General features: G+C 38.1%; 1 protein-coding gene across 8 annotated transcripts in view; it reads left to right on the plus strand.

Moving 5' to 3' along the window:
* The window catches only part of Glis3 (GLIS family zinc finger 3), a 443,820-nt gene that overhangs the window by 123,872 nt on the left and 292,476 nt on the right, over window positions 1-27,472 (plus strand). For 6 of the 8 annotated variants that reach the window (XR_012440461.1, XM_074051951.1, XM_074051954.1 and 3 more), the window contains one exon: window positions 23,456-23,663. The exons of 1 other annotated variant lie outside the window; for it this stretch is intronic. Coding sequence is in view for 6 of the 7 variants with exons in the window: in XM_074051951.1 (XP_073908052.1) it covers window positions 23,456-23,663 (208 nt within the window). In the remaining variant the exon portion in view is untranslated. Of the gene's footprint in view, window positions 1-2,156; window positions 4,726-23,455; window positions 23,664-27,472 lie in introns of those variants that run through there. One more of the 8 variants, XM_074051956.1, reaches the window with a different exon arrangement.

Genomic DNA, 27,472 nt, shown 5'->3' on the forward strand with positions numbered 1-27,472 from the left:
CCAAGCAAGGCTGAGGGTCTTAACATCAAATGCTGTACTTTCTGTCACCTTCCAATGGTCCTCCTTGGCTTTCAGCCAGGTATGCCCCCTTTCTGTGGAGGGTATAAGCATGTTTAACTAGGGACAGCGGCTTCTTATACTTCAATGCCAGGCAAGGTCCCTGTGCCATGGGGGCTCCTTCCAAACTCATTGACACAATGAAGAGCTCTTTCATTATTTCAGACTCCTGAAGGCAGACTTTTTCTTTGGAACAAAGACAAAGAAAGTAAGACCACAACTCAGAGGAATTCCTTAACTGCTAATTGGGTGATTGTTCTGTAATTCTTATTATTCTGCCAGGAAATAAAAGCCTTACAACCTTACTCACTGCTTGTAAACTTCCTTTGAAATGGAAATATTTTTAAAAGTTAGTCTGTCAATTTTGATATGCTTAAATTAGACCCTTTCTCCTTTCTTTAGCAAGGGGGTTGCTGCCCCTGAGCAGCCTGAATGTTGGTGCCATGGCACATTTACATTTGGCAGAAAAATAAGCAGGCACCGTCCTACGGAAATCCGTAGTTGATCATGGTTCTACTCAAACCTAAGGTTTAAGAACTCCTGAGCAAACTGAGACTGAGCATATTTTATAAAAAAGTGAAGTTAAACAATCTCATTTCTGTTTTCTTCTGAAAATTCCTACGTTTTTTTCTGATCTGTGGGAGTGATGGCTTTTGTATCCTGTACAGTTGAAGATAGAAGAAAGAGAGAACGCTCTCGGGGCAGGGAAGGGGTATTTCTGATTCCACTTGTGGACTGACATGGAATAGATCTTTAGGCATAATTGTCAAGTAGGGGGGTCTCTGTGTCCCTTTTTGCCCTAATCTCTTTCTCTGTGCTCATCCCTTTCTTCCTCCAGCTCTCCATCTCTTCACACATATGGCCCATAGTATCAAAGAGTCTACTGCCTGCTACCTTCACTCGATTTTGATGGCCAAAGACATTTTTAATTGCCTCAGAGGTATTTGCATCAACAAACCTCATTTATAGCTGGCATCCTATAAAGGAGTAGAGTACAGGAGAACGTGGGTTTAGGTGTCCCAGTACCTGGATTTTTGTGCAAGGATTGACTCTGACTGGTGAAAAGTCACTTTGCCTCTCTGGGCTTGAGTTTTACCATCTAGAAAATAAGGAGGTTGGAGACCTGATTTCTAATATCCCTTGTTGTCATATAAACTTATGAGTTCAGAGCATAGTGGGAGCAGGGATACTATCTGTTTCTCGTGAGTGCAGCCCTTGAAATTGTTTTGTTGTCTATTCTTGTTTAAAAGTAGTTTTTTAGATGGTGAGAGAGTAAAGGTTTTCAGGTATGATCTACTGAATGAACCTTTATTGAGCACCAGGTTTGCATCATGCATGGTTCTAGTATTTCACTGTGTGATCTCAACAAGATGGTTGAAGAGATTTGGCCAAAGTCATAACCTCATAGCCACAGACCAAACTTGGCCTCTTGGCTTTGTGACTTTGTGCTGGAGTAGACCCTTCTTGTCTCCATACCACTGGCTCTGCCCACCCACACATCCCCATTTCTCTCATCCTTTGTTAATATTTTTATTGGATAGTGAAAGCTGGAACAGCCAATTGCCTGGGAATAGTCAGTGGCTGGTTAGACTCTGCTTTTGGGTCAGTGTAGCTTGGGCTACTGAAATACAATTTTAGAAATGACCCCTTTAAAAGCTTTATGCATATTGTTCTCAAGGTAAGCTGCTATCTAGTAGAAACTAGTCCTATAAAAGGTCAGGTTTGCATGGGAAGTTGTCCCTTAAAAGTATATTCTATTTACTTCCTGTTGTGCTGGATACAGTGCATCAGTGTTTGGCCATGTATGTGTATATGTGTATGGGTTTGAGCATCATGTTTTCCCATTCCTGAATCCTGATAAACTGTGCACTTGAATTTTTTTTCTATTTTCTGCAAAATTGGAGAATGGGGGGGTACCAGTGGGAGGGGGGAGGTGGTGGGGAAAAGGAGGAAGGGGAGTCAATACAGTGCAAAAAATGTGTACACATGCATGAAAATGCAAAAATGATACCTATTGAAACTGTTCCATGAATTGGGGGGCTGTGGGAGAAGGGGAGTGGTGGAAGGGGTGAATTCAAGTGTGATGTAGTTGATATAGTGTAAGCACAACAATAAAGGAAAATAGAACTGCTGCATAAAGAGTAAGTTAGTAAATTAGTAAATGTTTTCTAGTAAGATTTGTGCAGGTATTTTCATGTCTTGTTCCTAAATATCATCATCATTGTGATCGTCACCCCCTACTTCAGTTTCTCAGCAGCTTTGAGAACAGCTTTCTCAAGAGACATCATTTTGTGCTGCAATTCCCTTAATCTGTTTATCTGTTGTTACCATGCAGTTTAACCACCCAATGAACAAATAAATGAATTTGTTGTTATACATCCCAAATTCCTGAAAGTAAGAGAGCTTATATTACTGACATTTAGTCACGATCACAGAGGTTAGGCATTTAAATCACTACCACAAAGGTTAGTATAAATACAAGCATCTGGCACCATAGATGGCACCTACCCAGGTGTCACTTCTGACTATGGAAGCTGCAACGTTGGAGGCTGTGGGAGCTGGTTCCATCTTCGGGAGAAGATTGAGGTTCTAATTGTCCTATTTCCTCTCTAGTTAGGAGTATTTGTCTAGTCGTGTGGAGGGTGGTGGACATGTGGGTACATAGTTAACACAGTTGGGCTATTGACTTTGAAACATATGTCTCCTCAACCTCAAGTTTTCTCCCCTGTGAAATGAGCTGTAGTAATCAGGGCTGCTGGATGAAATGAATGGGTTCATTAAAGTACAGAACCGGGAGTCCCCCCTTGTACCAAGAAGGCCTCTGTTAAGGCTAGTTGTCATTGTTTTGCAATGTGTAGATGGGTCATTATTATCATCGAGAGTAGTATGAGTGATTATAATAGTTTAAGTTCTTGGTGAGGGAATATAATCATTACCTGATAGTTAGGAAACTTCTTTACCTCCTTGGTTCCTTCTGAATAGCTAAGAGAGGAGAGAAAGGTTTGTTACATTGGTTTCCATGGAGGGCTTCATAGAAAAGATGGCAAATCAAACAATTTGGAAAGGGCTGCATCGATAGGGAGGAGCTGTGTGTTCAGTGAGGTGTGCTGTGTGCCTGGTGCAGAGGGAGAGTAAAAAGGGTTAAGAATAGCTGGGGCAACAAAAAAGAGGCAGCTCAGCCATCTTGCCACCCCAGCTTCTCAACAAACTCCCTATTTTTTAGTTTTGTTTTTATTCCTACTCTAAACAATACGATTCTATTCTCCTTTTGTTTCATTCTCCCCTCCCCACCATGGAAAGAAGCCCTGAGTAAAACATACTCTAAGCTTGGTGTGGGCATTACCTGAACACACACATTAGCCAATGTCTCCCCTTTGCAGGAAACTGTGTCCTGGACTCTGACTCTGGGGGTGAGGAGTGGGGGTGAAAGCAGATGAGGTACAGTCCCTGTCTCCACTGACATGCCAGATAAGGTACATAAGAAAGGCAGTGATGCACAAGTAACATCACCTAGGAGTTTAGAGGAAGGATAAAGCACTTTGAACTTGACCTAGGAGATGGGATCCGCAAGGTTCATTTCAAGGAGGAGGTGATATTTCAGCAAGTCTCTGTCAATGAGAGTGTGGCAGGGGGCGGGGACTGGGCAGGGATTCTGGGATGCCAGAGGTAGGGACCTTGGTGGTGAATTAAGGTTAGAATCAACCCTCCTGTGAGGGCAGCAAGGAACTGATGCAGTCACATCTCATCCAGAATCAGCGACAATCAGTAAAAGTTTTCCTGAAGCTATTTTCGCTGTAATAAGAAAAAGGGAGGGAAGATTAGGAGCTCAAGCATTCCCAGCCTTCAAGTTAAACTTTAACTCCTTTGTGTAGTTAACGACTAACTTACTCTTTTCTGCAAAAGAAAAAAGGAGAGGGGGGGGAAAACTTAATGCATTGATAACCACCTCACTTAAAACAAAAAACCCAGCTCTGGTTTGCTTATGTGGTTGCTTATTTTCAGTGTAATACATTTGTAGCTATTATAGAGCAGTATGCAAACTTGAACAGACTGTAGATGTACCTTTGTGATTTCCCTGGGTGTCTTCTGCAGGATTCACAGAAAGTTAGCTATTTTCGAACACATTCCTAGTTTAGCCATTAGAAAACTGTGGGTTTTATTTGTATAAACTCAGAAGCTAAAACAGTGCTTCCAGAAAGGTGGTTGAGCTCACCACTGTCTGCTCTGACCCAGGCAAGTTAATGACCTGCCCAGTATTGTTCTTACAGGCTGGTGCTGGCTGATTTCGCCCACAGTTCCACTTGAAGGGAGACATTGTTTCTTAGGCTGCATTTGTCTGAGCAGTTCTTAGCACACCATCCTGGCTGAGTGTCTTAGCAGTCTCTAAATGCTCCTGCTATCTGCACTTTGTGAAACCACCGAGCAAGTACCCTGGAAATATATGCAAAGTACTCTGCACAGTTGGCTGAGGCCCCCAGCAAAGAGCACACATGTACCCATGCAGACACTGCCTATGGAAGCCCTGCTGTACAATGGCTTCTGACTTCCAGCCCTTTGAAGGGCACTGGCCAAGCAGATTGGGAACATGAATAATTTAAGCATGGGGTGCTTTTGCTGGTGATTCTGAACATCGTTCATAAAGAATAAATGGTAATGTATAGAATAGAGGTACGTGGAGGAATGGAACTAGAATTGAAGAATTTGTATGTGCTGTACAAAATGTTGTGTACATATATGGAAGTATTATGTAATGATACTGAACCTTGGAAACTTCTTAGGATATTACCCATATTATGCACGTTTTGATGAAAGAATGAATGGCTAAAGGAGATTTAATTACAATGGCTTACAGTTTGAAATACCAAGTGCTAAGGCAAGGTGGCTGAAAAATAAGAGGTAACTGGTGAAATGCCTTTAATTCTGGAGTAAGATCTGAAGATCTTATGAGATTGACTGTGAAGGGGCTATTGGGCACACAAGCAAAGAAAGCAAAGAATGGCAATGCAGTTTTTAAAAGTCAAAGGGTAACAAGTGTTCAAAACCCCTTGCCGCCAAAAAAAAAAAAGTCAAAGGGAATGCTGTTTAGAACAAATGCAGAGTAAAATCCTTGGTATGCGTATCTTAAAACACCATGCTGTATCTCAGAAATCTGTGCAATTATAATGTGTCAATTAGAAAAAAATCTTGATTCAGTGGTTCTGACCTGTTTAAGTGAGTAGCTTTTGCATGTCCTTCCCTTTGCTGTTTAATCTGAAGTACTTTTAAATTTTTATTATGAGGCTAACTGAAGACAGAAGAAACTCCCTCGTAGGTAAGAGAATAGGTGTTAGAGGTAAGTTTCTTCAGGGTCTACCCCTACTAGAGAAAAACCCAGTGCACTGTCCATACATGTAATTGCAGCTCTAATTCAGAAATTCGTTTGTCAGGTCAGGTGACTTTGATAAGGCTTTTATTCTCATTCTTTTGCATTTGTGAACACATTCTTGGGAAGATTGCTGCTGGGTAGTGTTGCATGGCAGAGATGAGGGAAGCTTAGCTATTAACCCCACATAGAGGGTAAAGAGACGCAGTAGGCAGCCTCTGGAATGAGGAAAGGGCCCAGTTGAAACATTTCCAGAAGGTATTTTTGTTGTTTATACTTGTTAATTATTAATATTAATTATTGATGAAAAACGGTTTTGAGTTACATGCCACACATTGTTTAGGAATAAATTATCACATTTCTTATCTGGAACTAGAGTAGATATTAAACTCTTTCAAATAATCCATATTTATTAATTTAGTAAGATTTTCCACCTTTCTTCAACATTGAAAACAAAAATCCCTGAATTGCTGGCACATGAGGAGTTTGTTTTATGAAAGTTCACATCTTTCAGCTCTGGGTGGCTTCTAACAGTAAATGAATATGCTAAGAACCAAATTTAACTAAAGTAGGTCAATATTGCAAAGAGTCTTTAGAACAAAGAACCTATCTCTTGCAAGACATGTAGATAATATGTAAGTGTCAGCGGTTAAAATTGCTCCATTGGTTCTGAGTATTGCGCTGTGTCTCTGTCTGTGCCTTTTCAGGAATGCACTCATCTTAGTGTCTCACTATGAGCTTTTTAGGACTCTGTATATTGTGTAGTTTACCATGTCGGTTTAAATTGTAATGAGCAGTGTGTGATCAAAGATTTGTTGGTGTTCATTTGTTGGTGCTCAAGGAGGGAGGGAGAGAGAGAGGAAGGGAGAGAAAGAGAATGAGACAGAGACAGAGAGAGAGAAGAGATATTAAGAGACAGATTGAGATGGAGACTGAGATTAGAGGTCTCTGGCAGACTGAGAAATAGAAATGATGTGAACTGGAGACTAAGAATTAGGGTATAAAAGTCAATGTTTATGCTTTTTAGGTATTATGCTTTTTGAATGTTAGGAGGCTCATTTTAGCTTTATTCTTCAGGACTATACACTGGATTTCCAATGGGCTTTATCCATTTTTTGGTTTAGGTAGTGTTGTGCCCATCAACTGGTTCTACATCTATCACAGCACTTATATGCAAAGGTAGTCACAGCACTGGAAAGCTAGAGGGTTGTTTGGTTATAGAAAATAGCACACACAGTTGAGCCACCTCTAGGATTAGGTTTTCATTTGCCATCCTGGCATCCTAAGGTACCCTGTATTGGTATAGTTTCCCAATAGGGGAGGTTGTAGCACTGGTTTGAAAACCTTACCTAAGATTAGAGTTGTAGGCTGATCCTGGGTCAGTTCATTCTCTCTGTCATCTGAAAGACTTGCCCACTGAGCTCATCTATAGCTGGGTGTCGATGAATACTTGATTCACAGCATTTCAGAGCCTCAGTCTAAGATCACAGATCCTCTGAGAGATTTGGGAAGGTCTGCCTGACCTTTGTGAAGGTTATGGTCAGGTAAGCCTTGCTTTCATTGGATTCATTTCATTTCGGGAAGAAAATTCTGCAATTGTGGAAAACAAAAAAGCCACTGCCTTTTTCCAAGGAGCTGCCAACTCTTGGTTTCTCCAAAGAGGATTCCTGGTGGAGACAGTTATGAAGAACAAGTAACTCTTGTAAAGAACAACATGTTCTTGTATAAATATTTCCCAGAACAATTTTAAAGAAATATAATACAGGTAAATTTTGTTATGTTCTCATTTTGAGTTATATTTATGAGAAGCAAAAAATAAGATTAGAATCACAGAGGAGAAAAAAGCTTTTTCATATCAGTGGCTTATGTTTATATATTTCATGAATTCTAACCGTTTATAAAATCATTTGGCTCTTGCCCCTACTCATAGTTAATTTTTTCTCTCTCTTTTTCCATCTAGAGACCTTTGAATTATTTTTATTCATAAGTGAAAAATGTATTACAGCTTTATTTCCTTTTATTAATAGTTCCTTCTTGCCCTTAACCACATCTCTGACTTTTTGGCATGTGTAGTCCAATGAGCTCATGCTTAATCATGTATAAACAGCCATCTAATTATACGGTTTTGAGTTTTCATTTGACCGACTAAACAGAAATGACACAGAAACGAGAAACCTGACAACCTCCCTGTCTTTGGATACCTGGCCTTTCTCTCCCTCACTCTCTCTTCATGCATTTAGTAGAATGCATGTTCCCACTTATCAAAAAAAATCAGATTGCATTTGCCAAGTTTCTGAGGTAAAATTGTTCTTTTCAAGGCTACGTGTCAAAAAACAAGTCAGTCTAGCTGAATTATACGTCTTCTTTTCAAATTTATTTCTAACTCTATTCTTTCCTTCTGTGGACTGAGGCGTTACTAGCATTCCCCTTGTTGCTGGTGTCAGATGACAGAACAGCATTCATTGGACAAGATTTCTCAATCTTTGTCCCTTTGCCTTCTCCCATGAGGTACAATAACAACTATCTCAGTTGCTCTACCTTACTACCACCTCCTCTTAAGCCCCTCTGACACATTTTTTGAAAGAAGATAGTGGGAAAATCTTTTCAAACAAAGGTGCTCACTGTGTTTAAACAGGAAGGAAGAAGCTGTCCATTCCCTTTTCTTTCTCACTGACTGGGTCCTAGAATTCTGAACACAGAGCAAAATCTCTTCTGGACAATTGGATGGTTTCGCCATAAATAGCTCAGTGTGCTTTGCAGAAGAAGAAGAAGAAAGAAGAAAAGGTCCCTTGGAAAGACAAACATTGGATGAGCTCACTTATATGTGGAATCTAAAATAGTGGGGCTCATAGAAGCAGAGCAGAATGGCGGTTGCCAGAGGGTGGTGGTGGGGAAACAGGGAGATACTGGCCAAAGAGTACAAAGTTTCATTTGTGCAGGAAGAATAAGTTCTGGAGATCTAATGCACAGCACAGTGGCTATAAATAACAATACTGCATTGTATATTTAAAATTTAGTAGAATAGATGTTAAATTCTCAACATACACACAAAGGTAATTGTGAAGTGATGAATATATTAATTATAGTATGTGTGCACATATATATATATCAAGTATATTGGTATACCTTAAATTTGTACACCTTAAATTTTCATTATGTACACTTAGATTTAGATATTTTCTATTTGTCAGTTATACCCCAATAAAGCTAGGGAAAAACCAGAAAAGCTATTTCTATCTTTATTATTTTTGTTTGGGGATATTTTTGCAAAATTAGCATTTCACAGAATCGATTTGACTAATAGAATTGGCTATAGCTATAAAAGCAAAGGAAGGAGAGCAGGTACTTGTGAAATTTGTCCAAAACAATTCATTAATTTTTCTTTATTAGTCATTTAGCCTTAAAACACAATTTGACTTCTCAAAACATCTCTGAAACACACATATCCTTAATGTTAAAATTTCGTAAGTCACATGCTTTAGGTTTGGAAACAAATAGACCCCTTTGAGAATTTACAGTTAGTTGGGTATTGATGAGGTTAATGTCCGACAGTTTTCCTTGTTGAAAACATTCTAGCGATATCTTCATAATTTTGCAGCTCGCTGTCAGGAGCTAATCTCCTGATTATGGTTTATAAGGAGTCATTGTAATATTTTATTACATACTGTGGATTTTTTCAAGGTTCATTTCCCTCTCTGGTGCAAGAAGATCAAAGTGAAACTTCTGCCGGTATTTGTTATTTTTGTTTTGTTGTGGAATGTTTACGAACAGAGGAGATCAAATCCTGGCTAAGTTTATGATTCGTTTCACCTAGAACCAGGAGTCCAAGAGGCACTCCATCCACTAAGTTAAGTTACTTAATTCATCCTATGAGGTTTGGGTAAGAATTTTATTTCTTTCTTTCTCTTGTAGTTTGAAAGTTATAGGGTCTTATATTTCTTATGATGTGTGATACATTCGCTTCTAAGAATTTGTACATTATTTAGAAATAAGTCTTCAACTTGATCAGCATTCAACTTTTTATTCACACATTCTCAGTTTCAGTATTCAAATTCAGATAAGTAACTAATACTCCTTTTTTAAAATAAAGTATTATTTCAGGAGAACATAACCACAACTCTTAATTTAGATTTTGTTTTCATTCTGGCATCAATAGGTCTTAGGATAATTTTTGTGTTTTAATGGGAAAGAATTTTGGGTTGAAAGTGGTATTCTCCCTCATTGGCCTAATTCCAGATATTGTAGGTTAAGAGTTATTTTTGGTACAGCAGCTGAATTAGCATTTACAGGGTACAGAGGTAAAATAGTCGCTTTAATATAATTTATGTTCCAGTCATGTGTATAGAGATACTTAGATTAATCTAGTTCTCAGTTCAAAAATACTATTTAATAAAAGAAAGTGAACTTACATTATGTAGGACCAGATTGCCTGAGCATTGAGATTCACGATATTAGAATTTTGAATTTTGGCAGTTTGGTCAACATTATATGATTTTATACAATGAGAGTTACTTGACCCAAAAGGTAGATATTTCAGTCCTCAAGCTCTCCAATTTTATTTTTTTATTATTTTTTTATTTTGGGTTTTTTTTTAAATTTCTTTTATTCATATGTGCATACAATGTTTGGGTCATTTCTCCCCCCTCTCCAATTTTACATGAATCTATACTGGATATGACTTATTCTACCAACTCATGTATACAAGAAATGGTTCTTTATATTATTTTCTTTAAATCAAAGCACATCAACTTCTTATCATTTTTCTGATTAGTGGGAAATTTAATCTCATTGTTGGTGGGACACCCTGATGCACTGTCAAAGTAAGATACTACCCCAGGATCCTTGTGCAGAACAGGACATTCCAAGAGCTTTTCTGGTCTTGGTCCATCAGGTTAATGTGGAGATGCCACTGACCAAGCCCATGTGGTCTCTAGGATCCTGCTGCTGTGTGCATTGCCTGGACACAGGAAGCTTTGCTGGAGCTGGGAGCCCCAGAACTGAAGGTCTGGCCTTCGTATATGTGACAGGAAGTCATAGCCTCACCCCTACTGCCTTCCCTGAGGAGCTGCCTCTCTACTTGAGGGATAACAAACTGCTGTTCTTCCAGACTTTGGGCAGTCTCACCTCTGTCTACCTTTCTCCTGTCTTTCCCAAGAGGCACCCTCTTTTTTCAGAAAGTTCTGTGGCCTTTAGAGCACTTGGAACAATTTCAATGAACTTAGGCCTCTACTTAGAACTGGAAGAAAGGATGAATTTAAGCAGTAGCTGTTTTCAGCTCTTTTCTAATAACTTCTCCTGAGACAGAGGAACATGAAATAAAAATAATAACTTAGTGAATTTTCTTTCCTTGTATCTGAGCTGCTGAATGGGCTATGGAGCATAGAGTCAAGAATCACAGCCTGGAGGAGTCCAGGTGTCTAATAAGGCAAATGAGCAGTCTGGGGGACTTCTGGGGAGGAAGTACTTTCCATTGCTTAAAAGTGTTAGTGATTTAACTTTTAGTGAAAAACAGTATATCTCTATAGCCAGTATCTATGGATCTGATGCTTCTGAGCATACTATCTGTTCTTGCAAGCTCATGCAAAATGTAGAACAGAAAAAACAATGGTAGAGTGTCTCTTTGGACAGTTCCTAGGAATTACTGTTTGGAGGGAAGCAAGGTAGCTTGCTTTTAATGGTAACTATGTAAGCTTCTTAGATACTAAGAAGTTATATCTGATATGAAGGGTCAGTTGGGAGCTTGCTCTCAGATACTTAAAATTTTTTCTATTGATTTATAATGAGTAGGTTAGACTACTATCCCTTCACATTGAGAGAGAGAGAGAGAGAGAGAGAGAGAGAGAGAGAGAGAAAATGTGTGTGTATGTGTGTGTGTGTGTGTGTGTGGCAGCGGGGAGTATGGAGAAAGGGGGCAAACTAATATTTCCAGATCTTCAGTAATTTAGAGACCAACACTGTGTCTATCAGAGACCTCATCTTTCTTACATATCATGACTCACACACAGTTAAGAGGAAATTTCTTAACTTCATTTGTGGTCTTGAACTCTACTTGACTTATTAATCTCTCTAAAAGTCATATCCTTTATCCATTAATTTAGCAAGTATTTGTTAAGCACTTACTGTCTGACAGATCCCAGTCATTGTTCCATCTGGTGAGGGGGTCTCTCCAATATGTAGCATGACTATTCTCTTACCTTTGTTTTTGGTTGGCTTGGGGGGGGTGGCAATTTAGGAGATACATGACCTTCTTTTTATGAAGAAATATTTAAGATCTTTTATTTTTCTTTTTTGGACTGTACTAGAAATAAAACCCAAGGCCTTTAGCTTGCTAAGCAACCACTCCAGCACTTGAGACATACTCCCAGTCCTTTTGTTTTTAAATAGTGACTCCCTACCTTTGCCTGGGCTGACCTAGAACTTGTGATCTTACTGCTTCCACCTCCCAAGTAGCTGGGATTACAGATGTGTGCCACTACCCCTGGCTTGAAATCTTCTTAAAGGCACTTCAGTAACCCTCTTACCTCTTATTTGTTTTCTTAATAAGATGGATTGGGGTTACCTGGTCTGCTCTGCTTATCTCTGCCCAACTGTCATCCTGAGATCTTAGAAACATCTCCTAACTTGTTTTCTGCCTTCAGTGTTTGCTCTGCTTCCATATTTGCTGAAAATAGCTAGGCTGTTCTCTTCATATTCCCCATCACATCATACCCATACATCCTTAACTTAGAAACCAGGATATATCAACAATAGTGTCCAATGATTGTGTTGACATAGAGCTATGATAGTTTTTTTAGATGCTTTGCATGAAGGGTGTGTCCAATCTGATAATACTTTAGTAAGAATATGAATTCTTTAGGCTTAAGGAGTACTTAGTATGTGCTGGACACTATTCTAAGTACTTTATATACATTGATCTATTTAGTACTCCAAATAGCTTCACGAAGGTGGAAATAGTTATCGCTGCATTTTCCAGATGAGCAGAAAGAGGCACAGCAACATTAAAGAACTTGCTCAAGGTCACACAGCTGGTAAGTGAAACCGCTATGTCTCTCGCATCTCCATTGCTTACTGTTTCGCTCATAATGCCTTCCTAGCACTTCTCCTCACTTCACTTTGGCCCCTCCCTTCCAGCCATTAAAGGTCTCAGCCCAAGACTCACTGCCTCCTCCAGTTCATACAAATATTTTTCTTTTAAGGACACCTTCAATGGCCTGAGATCATTTGCACAAATACTAAGCCCACACTCAGTAAATGTGACTTGGTTATGATCTTTGGGAAGCTGAGGCAGTTTTCTCCCATTAAAATATGCTTTCTTCCTTCCTTACTCTCATTCTTTCTTGTGTTTAGGGAAGACCTCTTTTTTTCTAAAGTGCAATTAATTTACCTTCATATATTTTACCACATAAGCCTTGGTTTTAGCCTGCTAAATTAGATTGTATGCAAGAACTTTCTGACTCATCTATATGCCCACACTGGAGTACATGCTATAGCACAGAGCAGGGGCACAACACACAGATACCTGACCAGTAAGCGATCAATTACTAAATTGTTCCTGTACTGGTGTTTCAATATTTTTAGAGTTATGGTTTGCTTTTTAAACAAATCTATCTGTTGTCTTCCCATGGGATTGTTAGAAAATTTGTTGAGGGAAAAGCCGTAAAATGTGCTTACATTTCCTCTTTGATTTTCTGGGCTAATTGTGGGTGAACTTTATTTAACACTCTTGCTATACTAAGAGTCTCTATGGAGCAGAGCAGCTTTCGGTTAACTTGGCAAATCATTACATGAGAGAACAGAAGGGTCAGCATAAGCACTCTCTACTAATTAGTTGATAATTGACGTACAATAGCTGACTGGTGGGACTTTAGAATATAAACCCCAGGAATATTGTTTAATTTATCTTTCCATCTTTATGAGATGGCTCAGAGCTATGTATTCTTCATAATATCTTACCAGGAGTGCCCAGTAGTGGGGAGCAAGACACAGGCTTTATGCATAAGAATCCAAAGCACTGAGTGGTACAGAAAAGAATATGAATATGGTAGTTTTTAATCGCTAAGGGTATAAATATGATTCCATTTAATGCAAGGATAAAATGAAATGAGTAAAGCTGGTGATTCCAAACTTCGTACACAGTAGAATACTGACTAAAGTCAGAAGAGTATTGATGTGAAAGTTATATTCTTGTGGGATAAACAGAGAAGATTTAAGCTGAGCTCTCAAGGGCAAGGTGGTGGCAGATGGCATGACTCATGGGACTCTTCTTGGGTTTGTATCTGACCTATTTATTGGGTCACAAAACACAAAATACACTTTATATGCTACTCATCCTAAGAATTGATCTCCTAAGTCTTTATAAACTAACCACAGATTCTCAGTCTTACTTTAACTAGCTTCCATAACCATTGCTTTCTTATTTTGTCAGTTTCTACACTGGATCTTCTTCACCATGTACCTTCTGGTTCATGTGCTTCTTTAGTCTCCTCCCCCATCTTTTGGGTGAACTCTGCTTCCAGTGGAATGCACTGTAAAGTACAGCACAAGGTTCCCAATGCATGCCTGTGGGTAATTGCACCGGCACTCTTCAGTTTAGTGGGTTGAGGAGAAGCCTAGAATTTACTTTTCTTTTTATCCCATGCTAAGGATCAAATCCAGGGCCATGGGCATGCTGGGAAACTTCTCTACCACTGAGTTACATCCCCAGCCCTTGAATTTGCATGTTTTGAAAAGTGTCCCTGGTGATAATAATGTGTATCTAAGTTTAGAGCCATTGGTGAATGTGTGTGTGTAAAATGCCTTGCCTTTAAAATCAGATTATATTAGCTTTTCATTACTATAATGAAGTACCTAAGATAACCAAGTGATAGAGAGAGTTTTATTTTGGCTTGCAGTTTCAGAGATTTCAGTCCATGGTCAGCTCATCCCATTGCTTTTGGACCTATGGGGAGGCAGTGGTGCATTAAGGTGGGAAGTGTGTGGTGGAACAAAGCCATTTGAAAATGGAAAAGAAAAAGAGGAAGAAGCCAGGGTCCTATAATCCCCTTTGAAAGCACACCCCTAATGACTTAAATCCTTACTCTGCCCCCTAAACTTTCCCCCACCTCTTAATAGCATGATGATGAGGAGCAAGACATTAACACACAACCTTTGGGGGACATTCCAGATCCAAACTATAGTACAGGTCATTTGAGCTAACTGAACCAAACCTCCAAGCTCTGTTTCTTCCCTTTCTCCAGGTAGAGCTGCCTGCTATACACAGAACTGACTTTTCATTCACTCAGGACATACCTGTGTCCCACTTCTCATTCCGTATCTGTACTCTGTTGGTTTCTTCTCATTCATGAGCTTTTTCTTAATATTTTAACTTACTAATTTCTGAAGTGCATTATTTAAATGCTAGTCTTGAGTGAGTCTCTGGGTAGGGACAAATGTATTTTACATATTATTTGTGACCCTGGGAGATTTATTATATGCATTTACATTTTAATGGCCCTGGGAAAACTTGTAATAAAAAGATATATTGAACTTTGTTATTTAAGTTTTTTCAAAGTTGTTTGACCATGGATATCTCCATGAGCTTTTCTTATTCAACATTTAACACCTTTGGTTATCCTGAAGAACTTAGGGAAATGTGTCTGTGGTTAGTATTCTTTTTTTTTTTCAGTGAATTATCTATTACAGGTGATTGCCTCTCTTCTCTTAACTCTTGTCTCTATGATTTAGCTTTAGCTCCTGTACAGTCTGGTAACATTATCTGTTCCTAGGTGAGTCTTTCCATCATCTTTTAGATTGTAAGCTCCATGGAGATAGGATGCAATATCCAATATTCCTTATCTCCTGTAGATTGTGTGCAGTTTTGAGCATTTATAACTTTTGCCAAATCGAAATGTTTTCCCCTTGAATATGGCAACAGAGGTTTCATTCTGATCCTCATCCTTTGGTTTTCTTAGCTATTACCCAGTCCTTACCATCCTCGTGGCACACTATGCATTCAAACATATTCATTACATGGTCCTTACCATATCTCAGCAGATTTGACAAAGTACTACGTAGCAAGCCTAAGATATTTGGTATATAGGTGTTTATTATGTCTAGTTCTAGGGAGAAGCATGAGTGAAAGCTAAGAGAGTTTGATAACCTTGCTGCAGTTGTTCCAATTGACCTATTTATGCATGGGGACAGGGACAGAAGCCAGCTTGTACCTCTCTATAGTGAAAAGTGTGCACTTTTCAAAATTCTTGCCTATGTCTTATGCTTATTCCATTCAAGAAAAAAGAAAGGTTTCAGACTGATACAATGCCTTGCTCAACATTATGATCCTTAATATTGACCGGCACCTATGTTTCATTATAAGAATGGGTATGTATGCCATGAAGTTAGGTGTATTTATTTTTAATTTAGAGACATTATTGTTCATCAAAACAGTATATGCTGATGGTTTTTCTTAAAAATAGAGGGGACAATGTGTGCTTAACTCACATTGTTTTTAGAATTAAAACATACATATTCATGCTTGTGTGAGCTTAGAAAAAGATGTGGAAGGATAGATATTTGAATGTTCAAATTGAGCATCTTAAAAGAGTGATACTGGAGACAGATGGGAACATGAGATTTTTCTTTATATACTTCAGTATTATTTGACTTTTGAAAATGCACACAAAAATATGTATTATTTTTGAATTTATAATGCAAATAAAGGTATTCCCAAAAGGTAACTAATACACTCTAGACAATGCTCTGATATATGCTAAGCTAGTAAACTTTAGGGATACAATGTACATGCCATTATTTAAAATGTGATTTGGGGTACACAATACATAGTGTACTTCTTCACTATCAATATATCCACCCCCTCTCCAGACAGAGGATAGGTTGGAAGGGCATAGTTTTATGTAAGAGCCATTGTGCCTGGTAACTGGAGGCTATTTTACTCACCTAGTCCAGAGCAACCCTGTCAGGCCAAGTCTCCTAGGGATAGCTTATTTATCCTGTGTGGGGAAAGGACTGTGTCGTTCTGTGGGTAAGCTTAGTCCCAGGAGGAAAACAAGATTGTTTTCCTGAGCTATTCATTCCCACTTATTCTTCCTCCTTTGGCAGAGAAAGGGTGTGTACTGAGTCACAATTCCTTTCCTTAGAAAATGAGGAATTACGAAGAGGTGTTCCCACCATTTTGCGTACATAAATTAGATAATCATTTCCCCCATTGTGGTTCTATTTGCATTACTTAAAAATTGTTCTGTAACATAATAACAATAACAAAACTATTAAGGAGACTAAACAGGCACATAATGTATGTTGGCTCTCGCTAATCCTTGAAGCAATCTTGTAGGGTGTGTAGAATCTCTCTTCTAGAGGTGTGAAGCTGAGATCTAAAACTAGCCTGCTAAATGGCCAAAGTTCTATCAGTAAACTGGCCATTGGTGCCAGCCTCCTTTCTCATGTAAAATTAAGGTATTTTCCAATAACATTGGAGATTTGTTTGCTTTTGAAGGGAGTATAAGAAGAGTTCTACTTTATCTTGGGCATTTGTTTGAATTTATTAAAGAAAATGTTGCCAGGTAAGGGCACGTAGTGCCTAGAACTAGAAAGAGTGGGAAATTTCGAGCCTCAAAGTTGCAAACATTTCATTTGTGAATGACCTACACAGGCTTTCAACTCTACCTCAATTTTGGGTTCAGCAGGAGAAAAGGGTCAAGCGTATATAAAACAGATTTGGACTGAAAAGGGTTATTGAGAGGTTTAAAAAAATTATGTTTTTTTCTTGCCAAATTTGAAAAAAAAGATTTTTATGGTCATGGGGAACTTTTGTAATTCTAAATCTTTTCTATTTTAGTATTGTTTTGTATTAAAATGCTCTTGAGGTATTTGGGTAGTAAATTGGCACCTCAGTCTGAAATTATGAGTCTTAAGATTCAGCTCAAAGAGGGTAAAATGGAGGTGAGGAAAGAGTTGCCTAAAGCTGGAGCCCATACAGATGAGGATGGTCTACAGTTGTATATGTGTGTTGTGTGTGTGTGAGAAGGTCTTTGACAGCGAGGCATTGGCATGAAGTCCCTGGGCACTAGGAGAAAAGAAATGCTAGAAACAATATTAAAAAAGTATCAGAGACAAGTTCTTTAGTAAAATTTAACTAATTCTTTCAATGCATTTATTGTGTTCCAGGACCTAAATATATCACTACATTCAGTCTTTTAATCCTCTAAACAATTTAAGAAGATAACTGCTGGTGCTAACCCCATTTTGGAGATCAGGACACTGAGGCACAGCGAGCTTAAGTAATTTACCCAAAGGCACACAGCCCATCAGTGGTGGTGCTTAGATACAAAACCCCACTGTTCACTGCAGTGTTATGTGCAGTTGACCTCTTACTTCTTTTTTCCTCTAGCTTTTCCACTTTTCCATGTGCCCTTGGTGCCCTCATATCTAGTAATTTACTCATCTGTTTTGAAGACCTACTAGAGAGTGACTTAAAACCTTTCTTTGTAATGCATGGTCTTGAATTAGGAAACAATTACTCTAAATGTACTTTTGGTAACATTTGAAATAGATGGTATAGTACAGACTAGTACTGTATCCTTGCCAAAAGTCTTGAATTCAATGATTGCATTACAATGATACATTTAGGGATAAAGGGCATGAAATCTGTGGCTTATTCTTAAATGGTTAAAAAATTAATATTAATAACAATAAAATGGTAAGCTAGTATGTAAGGTAGATGGGCAGATGGACCATTAGATAAAATTGGAGATCATTTTACTATTCCTGCATCATTTCTGTAGGTTTTAAAATATTTTAGAGTAAAATGTTGCAAAGAAAAACCTGCTTAGAGGTAGTAGAGACATGTTAATATTAACCCTTTTATCTTCAGAACAAGCCTATAACTTAGGTACTGTTACTGCTCCTTTTTTCAAACAGGGTGCTGGGGCACAGAGACCTTATGAACTTTCCCCAGTGTCACACAGCCAGTGTTTCCAAAATGTCCTGCATGTATGTTAGGTTGAACTGTATAGAAATTTCTTTTTTACAATCTTTTTTGACCTACTAGAAAGACTAGCTCTCATGATTCACCCTAGAAGCAGGGATCACATCTTTTGTGATAAATTGTTGGTTTGCTATATGTTTTCAGATGTCCAACAGTCCAGACAGTGGGCTTATGGGAAATTGTGTCCATTTTGTCCATCTTGCTCACTGCTCTTTCCAGGACCTGCCTGACTCATGCTTGGCATTTGAGAAGTGCCAGTGGAATGACAACCTCAAAAGCTTTGATTGCTTTGGTTCTTTCCTCTCATCTTCATTTCATTTTTGTTGTCCCCTTCATCATCACGATTTTTAGGAGAACCACTGGATAGACAAAAGTAGTTATGAAAGACACAGACTCATCAGTGATAATTGCAACACAATCAACTATTTGACTGCCAGAGAAGAACCCTTTCAAGTAATGAAGGCATTAATTAAGAACATGCCCCTTCTAAGATGACCGCTCATTTTAGAAACTTGAAAATGTGAAAAACATTTGGGCTCCCCACCAGCACACAGTGATTTTGGCTAGAATGTATGTGGTACTCAGAATGCCATCCTCTCGGATTCTTATTTGAACAGTAAACACATTTTTAAAACACATCGTGTGGTCTCTAAAAATAAGCGATATTTTAAAACGAAAACCAGTGCACAAGTAGTTGGCACATCTGGTAGTCAGAAAAGTTGTATGGTTTGTTTTTAGGGAATGACAAGCCAAGAAACATTCAAACTGGGCCAATTGCAAACTTCTCCTCTATCTGTGATGACACCTGGTTTTAAAAAAATTGGCTCCAGGCTCAAAGCAGAAAGAACATTGGAAATGGGCAAAGAATTCAACAGCATCATTTACTATCTTATTTTGTGCAAAGAATTATAAAGAACTGTGTTCTTATTTTAATAAAGAGAGCGGGGGTGGGAAAAAGCAAGGGCAGACATGAAACAATAACAATTCCAGTATCAGCTGGAATTGAGTACCTACTGTGTGCACGGAATGTGCTGAGTCTTTTATATATGTTGCTAATACTAGATGCAAAACAACCTTATTACATAGTGTCAGTTTTCTTTCTGCTTTGCAGACGATAAGACATAGAGTGAAGGCACACACATGTTTAGTAATTTGCCTGAGTCATACAACTAGCCAATTCCAGGCAGGCTGTCTCCAGAGTCTGCACTTCTCAGGACTACCTGATTCTGAGTAGCCTGGAGGCATTCATTATGTATGTCTGGCATAAAGAAAAGAATTAGATGATTGTGTGGAGCACAGTGGCTCTTGGTCAGACTATTGTTTGCCTCACCTGTGAGAGGGACGATGCCATTTTTCCAGAACATCCTCATAGCTGTGTACAAACATTAAATGTGCCTGAGAAATTCACCATTCATTCACATGCTTGAAGGCCATCATCTGTGATACCTTTCAGAAGCTGTCATTCATTTGTAGTTAGAGGACATTAAAGTTGACTAGTGTATTTGGGAATAGGAGTTGGTATGGTAAAAATGATGGAGATATGAGGGAAGAGAAAGATTCAAGTTTCTTTATTATAGATAATAATATGTATGTAAGAATCTAGGGTAAAAGGTTACACAGGTAGTCTTGATCAGTGTAAAATTCTGGCCCAGAAAGCTCGGTTTATAATTGTTACACTCACTGGCCTCATCTTCCATTCAACCTAGTTAGCAATACTGTGGAGATATATCAGAGAATTAACTTCTTAAAACAATTTTTATTATCATATTATTGTTGTACTGGGAATACATTTTAACAATTACAAAAGTGGTTCCAATATATCTTAAATCCCCCCACCCCGCTATCATTTTCCTTTATCCCTCTCCCCACTTGTCAGAATAGTTTCAACAGGTCTCATTTTCCCATTTTCATGCATGAGCACATAATATTTTCGCCATATTCATTCTCTTTCACCTTTCTTTATATTTTCCCTCTCCCACTGGTACCAACTTGACTTTTTTTTTTTTTGAATGGCACTATGCACTGTGCTTTAAAAAAGTCAGTCAGGAGTATTTCAGTGGAAATAATGTGTTAGTATTTAATATGCACTATTACTATATTTTATTTTCATTTATCCATTCTTAATTTTAGTGAGAAGTCTTTATTATATACAGTATAATAGGCCCTAGCCTAGGTATGAAGCATGCCTCAAATAAGGACTTTGTCTTTAAAAGGCAATAAAGTATAAAAAGTGAGTGGATGGCAGGGTGGTTCTAAGGCAAGTATGTAATGGGAGACCATAGAGAAATGAAAAGAATGATCAGGCTGAGTGCAAGTATCTCACACCTGTAATCTTAGCTACTTAGAAGGCAGAGATCAGAAGGATGGTAGTTTGAGGCCAGGAAGGGGAAAAAGTGAGACTCTGTCTCAACAGAAAAAGTTGGGCATGGTGGTTAATGCCTGTCATCCCAGCATCTATGGAAAGTGTAAGTAAGAGGATCAAAGTCCAGACTGGCCTGGACAAGAAGCAAGACCCTGTCTCAAAAGTAATCAGGCAAACCTGGCTGAAGGCATGGCTCCAGGAGAAGATACCCTACCTAGAAAGCGTGAAGCCCTGAGTTCAGACCCAGTACTGACAAAAAAAATTGGTTATTGGGTAGTATCTACCCAGTTGGCAGTAGGGAAGGGCAGTTACAGAGGAGAGGACCTTTGAATTGAGACCATAAAGACATGAAGAATGAGATAGGTAAGTAAGGAAAAGAACATTTGAGGCACAGAGAGGAGCATGAACAAGACAAGGGTTAAAATAAAATTTCAACAATCATATTGGTATTTGTCAATTCAAAGGTGTGTATATTTTTACATCACAACCTCTCTAAAATCTGGACACCATACCCAAGTTTAATGGGCTGTCCTTGTTCTTACTGGTATAAAATAATGGTTTGCCTTATGGTATGTGACATTTTAGATTTGATGAAGTAGGTATTAATATGCTATGATATGCTATGCTATCAAGTAGCATTTCTTGGGAGTGCTGTTCCAACTACTAACATGTCATTGTTTTAGAGGTAGATAGATACTTGTTTTTATTAAAGAGGAAATAGGCATGAAATGTCTGATTTCCTTACATACTTATATGATGTTCTGTTTGACAGAAAACTTGGCATCTGATAATTGCTTTTAATAGCAGTGGTTGGTAGCCTTGGAACCTGGCAGACAACTGAAGTGTCTTATGTACTGGACTAAGCTCCAAACCATCACATTTCTTTTCCTTTTTTTTTTGCGGTACTGGGGTTTGAACTCAGGGCCTACACATTGAGCCACTCCACCAGCTCTTTTTTTGTGATGGGTTTTTTTTTGAGATAGGGTCTTCCAAAACTATTTGCCTGGGCTGACTTTGAACCTCAATCCTCCTGATCTCTGCCTCCTGAGTGGCTAGAATTACAGACGTGAGCCATTGGCACCCACCTAACATTGCTTTTTTTCTAAGGTAAATAAAAAGTAGAAATGCGCTAGAATTTGGATTTGTAAAGATACTCAGTTTATGATGCATTTAATGAAACTGTACCCTCCATTCTTGGTGTCAAGATGAAGCCCTGATGATAGTTTTATGCATTATGGAGCCAGAGTTTCTGTAGATCTTTCAAAGCACAAGAAGATGAATCCAATATAAGGTGCATGTGGGGAGTAGAGAAAGGTTCTGGTTTGTGTTTCTGAATAATGACAATCTCAGGAATTTCTGTTTTGAGCTAATGATCTTGAAAGGTTTCTAAGGAAGAAATTAAGCATTCCAAGAGCCCAACTTAAGCACACAGGTATCATGAAAACAGACCCAAGTACTATGAGTTTCTGCTGTCATTAAATTCCTGTGTGACCTTGGGCAGATCATATAGCATTTGGTGGCTTCTGCTACCTGACCATGCTGTGACTACCAGTATGTTTGAGATGTGGCTACATTGATGGGGACATGGCACTTGCTCTGATGTCTTGTCCATCTTTTGGTTTTAAGGGCTCTTGGAAGAAAATGACAAGTAAAGGAATATTTTGAGTATTGTTTTTATTTTGGGGAAACAAAATAGGAAATTATGCCTCGTAGGGCTAAGGAAAGTTATAATGACACTTTCCACCTACTTTAATCCCAAATATATCAATAAAAATTGCAGATAATTTTGTGAGAAAATTTTAAGGTAATTTGTTAAAAACTCAGAGCATATTTATTTTCATTTGTTAGAAGTGGGAACACAGTGTACAGTCACTGAGACTTGACCAGATTGACAAAAAAGTATTTGAAAAAGTACATCCATGTAAAAAGAATGTCTAGAATGAGTCAATTATTATTATTTTTTATAAATGAGTCATGGCACTTTTTGCCTTTTTCCTCTTTGCTTTTCACTTTTCCATAATGACATAGTTTTTGTGGGTTTCTTTTTTTTTCCCCCCCTTTGGGAATGTAATCTGTGTCAAATTTAGTTACCTTCCCAAATAAATGTTTTATGGCTCTCTCATCCTGATTTTTTGAAATGGATATGTGTCCAATGACAATGAATTGGAATGAAGAGGAAGAATCAAGGATGGAGAGATGTAGCTAGGCTATAATCTTAAAAAAAAAAGGCTTTGTTGGAAGTGTGGATTTGGAATAAAGTAAAACAGTTAAAAAGGTTTGTTACAGGAATGTAAACTATTTTTGCTGGATGATTCAAGATACTAACTATTCTAGGGGAAAAAAAACTTGGTTTGATACAGGAAATTTCATTTGTCTATCACCTTAACCCTTTAGTTAAGGAAGTTATAAAATATGACTGAATATAATTCTCAAAATATGATTCTCAGATCTACATAGAAGGAGTGAAATTTAACTACATTTTGTTTAAGCAGTGATGATGGAAGGGTTCTGTTGGATCACTATGGCTTTTTAAAACTCAAAAATTGAGAAAGCTTTTTGGTATCATCAATACCAATAAAAAAATCCAAGGACTGTCTTTAAAGATGGTTCCTGATTTAAGTGTGCACATGTGTGTATGTACTGATTTCTGATAAAAGGGACATGAAAGCTAACCTGATTCATTTGTTTTTAGGGGCTCTTGGCTTTGGGGCTCAGTGCAAGTCCATTGGAAAAGGCAGCTGCAACAATCTAGTGGTCACCAGCAGTCCCATGATGGTTCAGCGACTGGGACCCATTTCACCTCCAGCAAGCCAGGTCTCTACAGCATGCAACCAGATCAGTCCTAGCTTACAGAGGGCAATGAATGCAGCCAACCTGAATATACCTCCTTCAGATACCAGGTCTCAAGTTACTTTTTTTTTCCCCCTTCTTTATGGTATAATCACAACCCACAAGTGTTTTCCCTTTCTTCTTGAACATGAACACACAGCTCATACACACACACAGACAGACAGACACACACACACACGCACACACACTCACACTCAAGCAACTCTTTCAATTTGAGCTTTGGAGGGGAATGTGTCAAAAACTAAGTTTGTGCCATCATAGCCTCTTTATTGGGAGGTATGTTTTCATACCTGTCTCATAGTGTGAGTGAAATAAATGTCCAGTTTGAGATGTAGGGTCCTCAGTGATGAAGCCCAGTGTTTATAGTTGTCAATACCTGGTGAAGCAAATCATGCCAGGGCTTAGCAGATTGGAAATTCCTTGCACACCAATCTTAGCTGCTAGTTTTCTAGTATATATGTTGCAAAGTCTCTAAGCTGCTTTGCAAGTGGTTTTGTCATTCCATCAATCCACCTATCCACCTAAATATGTATTAAGTACCTACTGTTTGTATAATGTAATAGTTTAGGGAGATAGTAGCGAGAATAAAGATAGAATTAACGAATTTCAAGACTTTATGATGTGTCTGGGAAGACATTTTCATATATGAATTACATAACATTTTAACAAAGTGTTTGGCTAGGTAGCAGAATAAGTAGGTACAATAAATGACATGAATCTATCTCCATGGGGGAGAATTGAATAGAAAACAAAAAAATCACCCCTCAGATAATTTTTTTATCTCTTTCAAAGGTTGATATTGGGGATAGAGCATAAAGCCTAACTACCGTGCAGTGTTTCAACTCTACTTCGTTTTTAGGTTATTTCACCCTTTAGAAGTTATCCTTTTGGAAAAACATAATCAAAAGTTTTGTCCTCTGAGTTCCTTTCTGTCATAACTGTGATCTCGCAATGTTGTTCTCTTCTCTGAGTCTCTGCTTCCTTTGGGGCACTAAAATGCTTCTGGTTCGGAGACCCCATTTCTCCTTTCTTTCCTTTCTCCTGCCCCTCTGTTCCTCTCTTATATTCCTGCCTTATCCTCCTATCTGCCATTTGAGACTCTGAAATCTTAGTTCCTGGATCATTTATTTATGCCAATTTTTTTTCATGAGGTGGAAACTTGTTTTCCACCTGAGACTTTTTGTGATGGGAAGCTGCTGTCATTTTCCCATTGATGATTATGCCTTGAGGGACTCCTCAGACTTGCTGAGTGCGGCATGTAAAATTAACTGTGCTCATGGGTGGGTGTCACTGGGAAGCCTTCAGCTTCCTGTCTGTGGCAAGTCCAGCCCATGCCTTGAAGGCAGTCATAATTAATGGAGAAACTGATGGTATGCAGAGAACAGACTGCTCAAGCCAAGTACTTTCTGCGGTGTCTTTTATGGGTTGGCCAGAGAGGGGTCATTATCTCAGTGTCTTCTGGCATATTTGATTCCTTAGCATAATTTTCTATCCTTAAAAGACAACATCTTAAAGATGCACTGACAAGTGTTTTTGACTATGTATTCTGTGAGCCCTTCTATGGGAATAATTTTACTTTTTGCAGGACGAGTGAAGAAACAGGAGTTGAGAACTGGCTTGGTGAAGGATGGAATCTACATTTAGCAATTTGGAAAGGTCGCATATTATTTGTGATCTTTAAATTGACTTGTGTGTTCCATCAAGGAGAGAAAGGGTATAAGACAATAGTTCAACTTGAAGCCATTTTACAGTCTAGAGCTAAAGAGAAGATGGTGAAGTAATCAGCCTGCTTGTGTGTGTGTGTGGTGAGGAGGCATGAACTGTACAGTCTGAGAGATGCCTGCCTATGAGAAGTTGCAAAATTTATTGCTTTTTTCCTGATTACTTATATAATTCCTATTCATTGTAGAAAATGTGGACTATGTGGAAAAGCACCAAGCAGTAAATGGTAGTCTTCTTGAATCCTAATACCCACAGACACCCATGGGTGGAACTTTGATCTATATCCTTCCAGTTTTATGCAAATTCTTATCTCATAAGCATTGGCTTTCCTGTCTATCAAATTAGCCTTATGATTGACATAGTTGTATAACTATTTTTTCAGCTTATATATTATAAAGTCTTGTAATAAAAGTCTTCTTTAGTCTCATATAATAGTTCTTTCTGCCCCAAATTCCATTTTATATAGAAAGCATAGAAATAAAGATGTAATTCTTACCACACTTTTATTACTGGGCATTTAGTTCTTTCTCCTTATATTTAGTATTGTAAATAATGCTTTATTGAATTAACTCTATAAATCTTTTACTGAGTATCTGAAGTTATTAAAATGAATTCCTAGTAGTATCATTTGTTAGGTTAAAAGAAACATGAAGTTTTGGTGCTTTTGATATGTATTTTTAAATTGTGCTGCAGAGAAAACCTATTTATAAACTTATCAATAGACTATTTTCTTAGACCTTATCACCTATTAGGTATTATTATTTTTATAAGTTTTGCCAGTTTGAGGTACAAAATGTTATTTTATCTTAACTTATATTTCCTAATTATTGATAATAGTTTTCGTGGATTTATTGGATGTATTTCTTCTTTTCACTTCATTTAAGTATATTTTTCTCCTGGGGTACTTATCTTGGATAAGTACTTCTTTTTTAGCTTTGTTGACTTCTGTTTAATCTAATGCTGAGAACCATAGTGTACTGCTGTGCATTTGCTTTAATTTATTCCCAGACATTTCTAACTAGGCTGCCTAATGGTAAATGCAAACTGTACCCTATTATGTTGAAAATCTGGGGCCACTGTTAATTTAGGCATTACCTAAACTCTTTACTATAAGAAGCTATTGTATATATTTCCCCTAAATGACAGAATTGAAGTACTGATAACATAACCTCATATAGTGGTTTCATATCCTAATCTAGAAAAGTAGAGCTATAAAAGAGATGGGATGCTGTTTGTGTGGGCTTTGGATATATTTAGTTTTTCTGGTGTTTCTACATGCATTGTGATTCTGCATTTTGTGATCAGATATTCATACTATCTGCAAGTATCATCCCTGTTGAAGACATGATGGAACAAAGACATGGAAAGTCTAAGTTCTTTGCTTCGTGTCACCTACATTGTCAGGCACAAAGTTCAGCTATTGGCTAATGATGTCACTCTAGATCCCAAAAACCACTACATTTATCTCTTTATCTTCTAAGCCAGAAATTCTTGGAGGTAATTGCCTTTTTTGTTTGAGTGTGTAAACAAAGCTTAGAGAAGGCTAAGGGGCTGAGAATGGACTCTGGGCTCCCTTTTAGTCCTAACATTTTATAAAGCCATCCTGTGTTCAGATTCAGTGCTAATTCTTGTGCGATATTTAGTGAGGCATGTAGACAAGAATTTCCAGGTAGACTAGGATTGATTTTCATTTCTATGATCTATGAACTTATGAAACATACACATATTCTTCTAAGTATCAGCTTGAGGAATTCCATGTGATCTTTAAGTTAGAACTTCTTTTAAGCTTGGCATTGACCAAAGCAGTTCAGGTTGGTCTACATAATTCTTATGACTCCATGAGTTACACAGTTGTCACTTCATCAGCCATCCTAATCTTTTTTTCCTGATGGTTTCTGAGTTTTTCATATTGCTTCTATTTTGTTTGAGATGTATCTCCTTTTTGGTCACATATATTTCCAAATAAACCAGTCGACGCAAATAATGTCCTTAGGATCAGATGAACATATGGAAATTGAGATTGTTCTCAGCAGCTCTCTGAATCTTTGTCACTTTCTTTCCCACAGGCTTGGTGTGTGTAACAGTAGGGGTTACAGGCGAGAATCTTTGGCAGCCTTCACACTCATTCAACATATTG

The sequence above is a fragment of the Castor canadensis genome, chromosome 13, assembly GCF_047511655.1.
Source record: "Castor canadensis chromosome 13, mCasCan1.hap1v2, whole genome shotgun sequence".
In the NCBI taxonomy this organism is placed as follows: domain Eukaryota; kingdom Metazoa; phylum Chordata; class Mammalia; order Rodentia; family Castoridae; genus Castor; species Castor canadensis.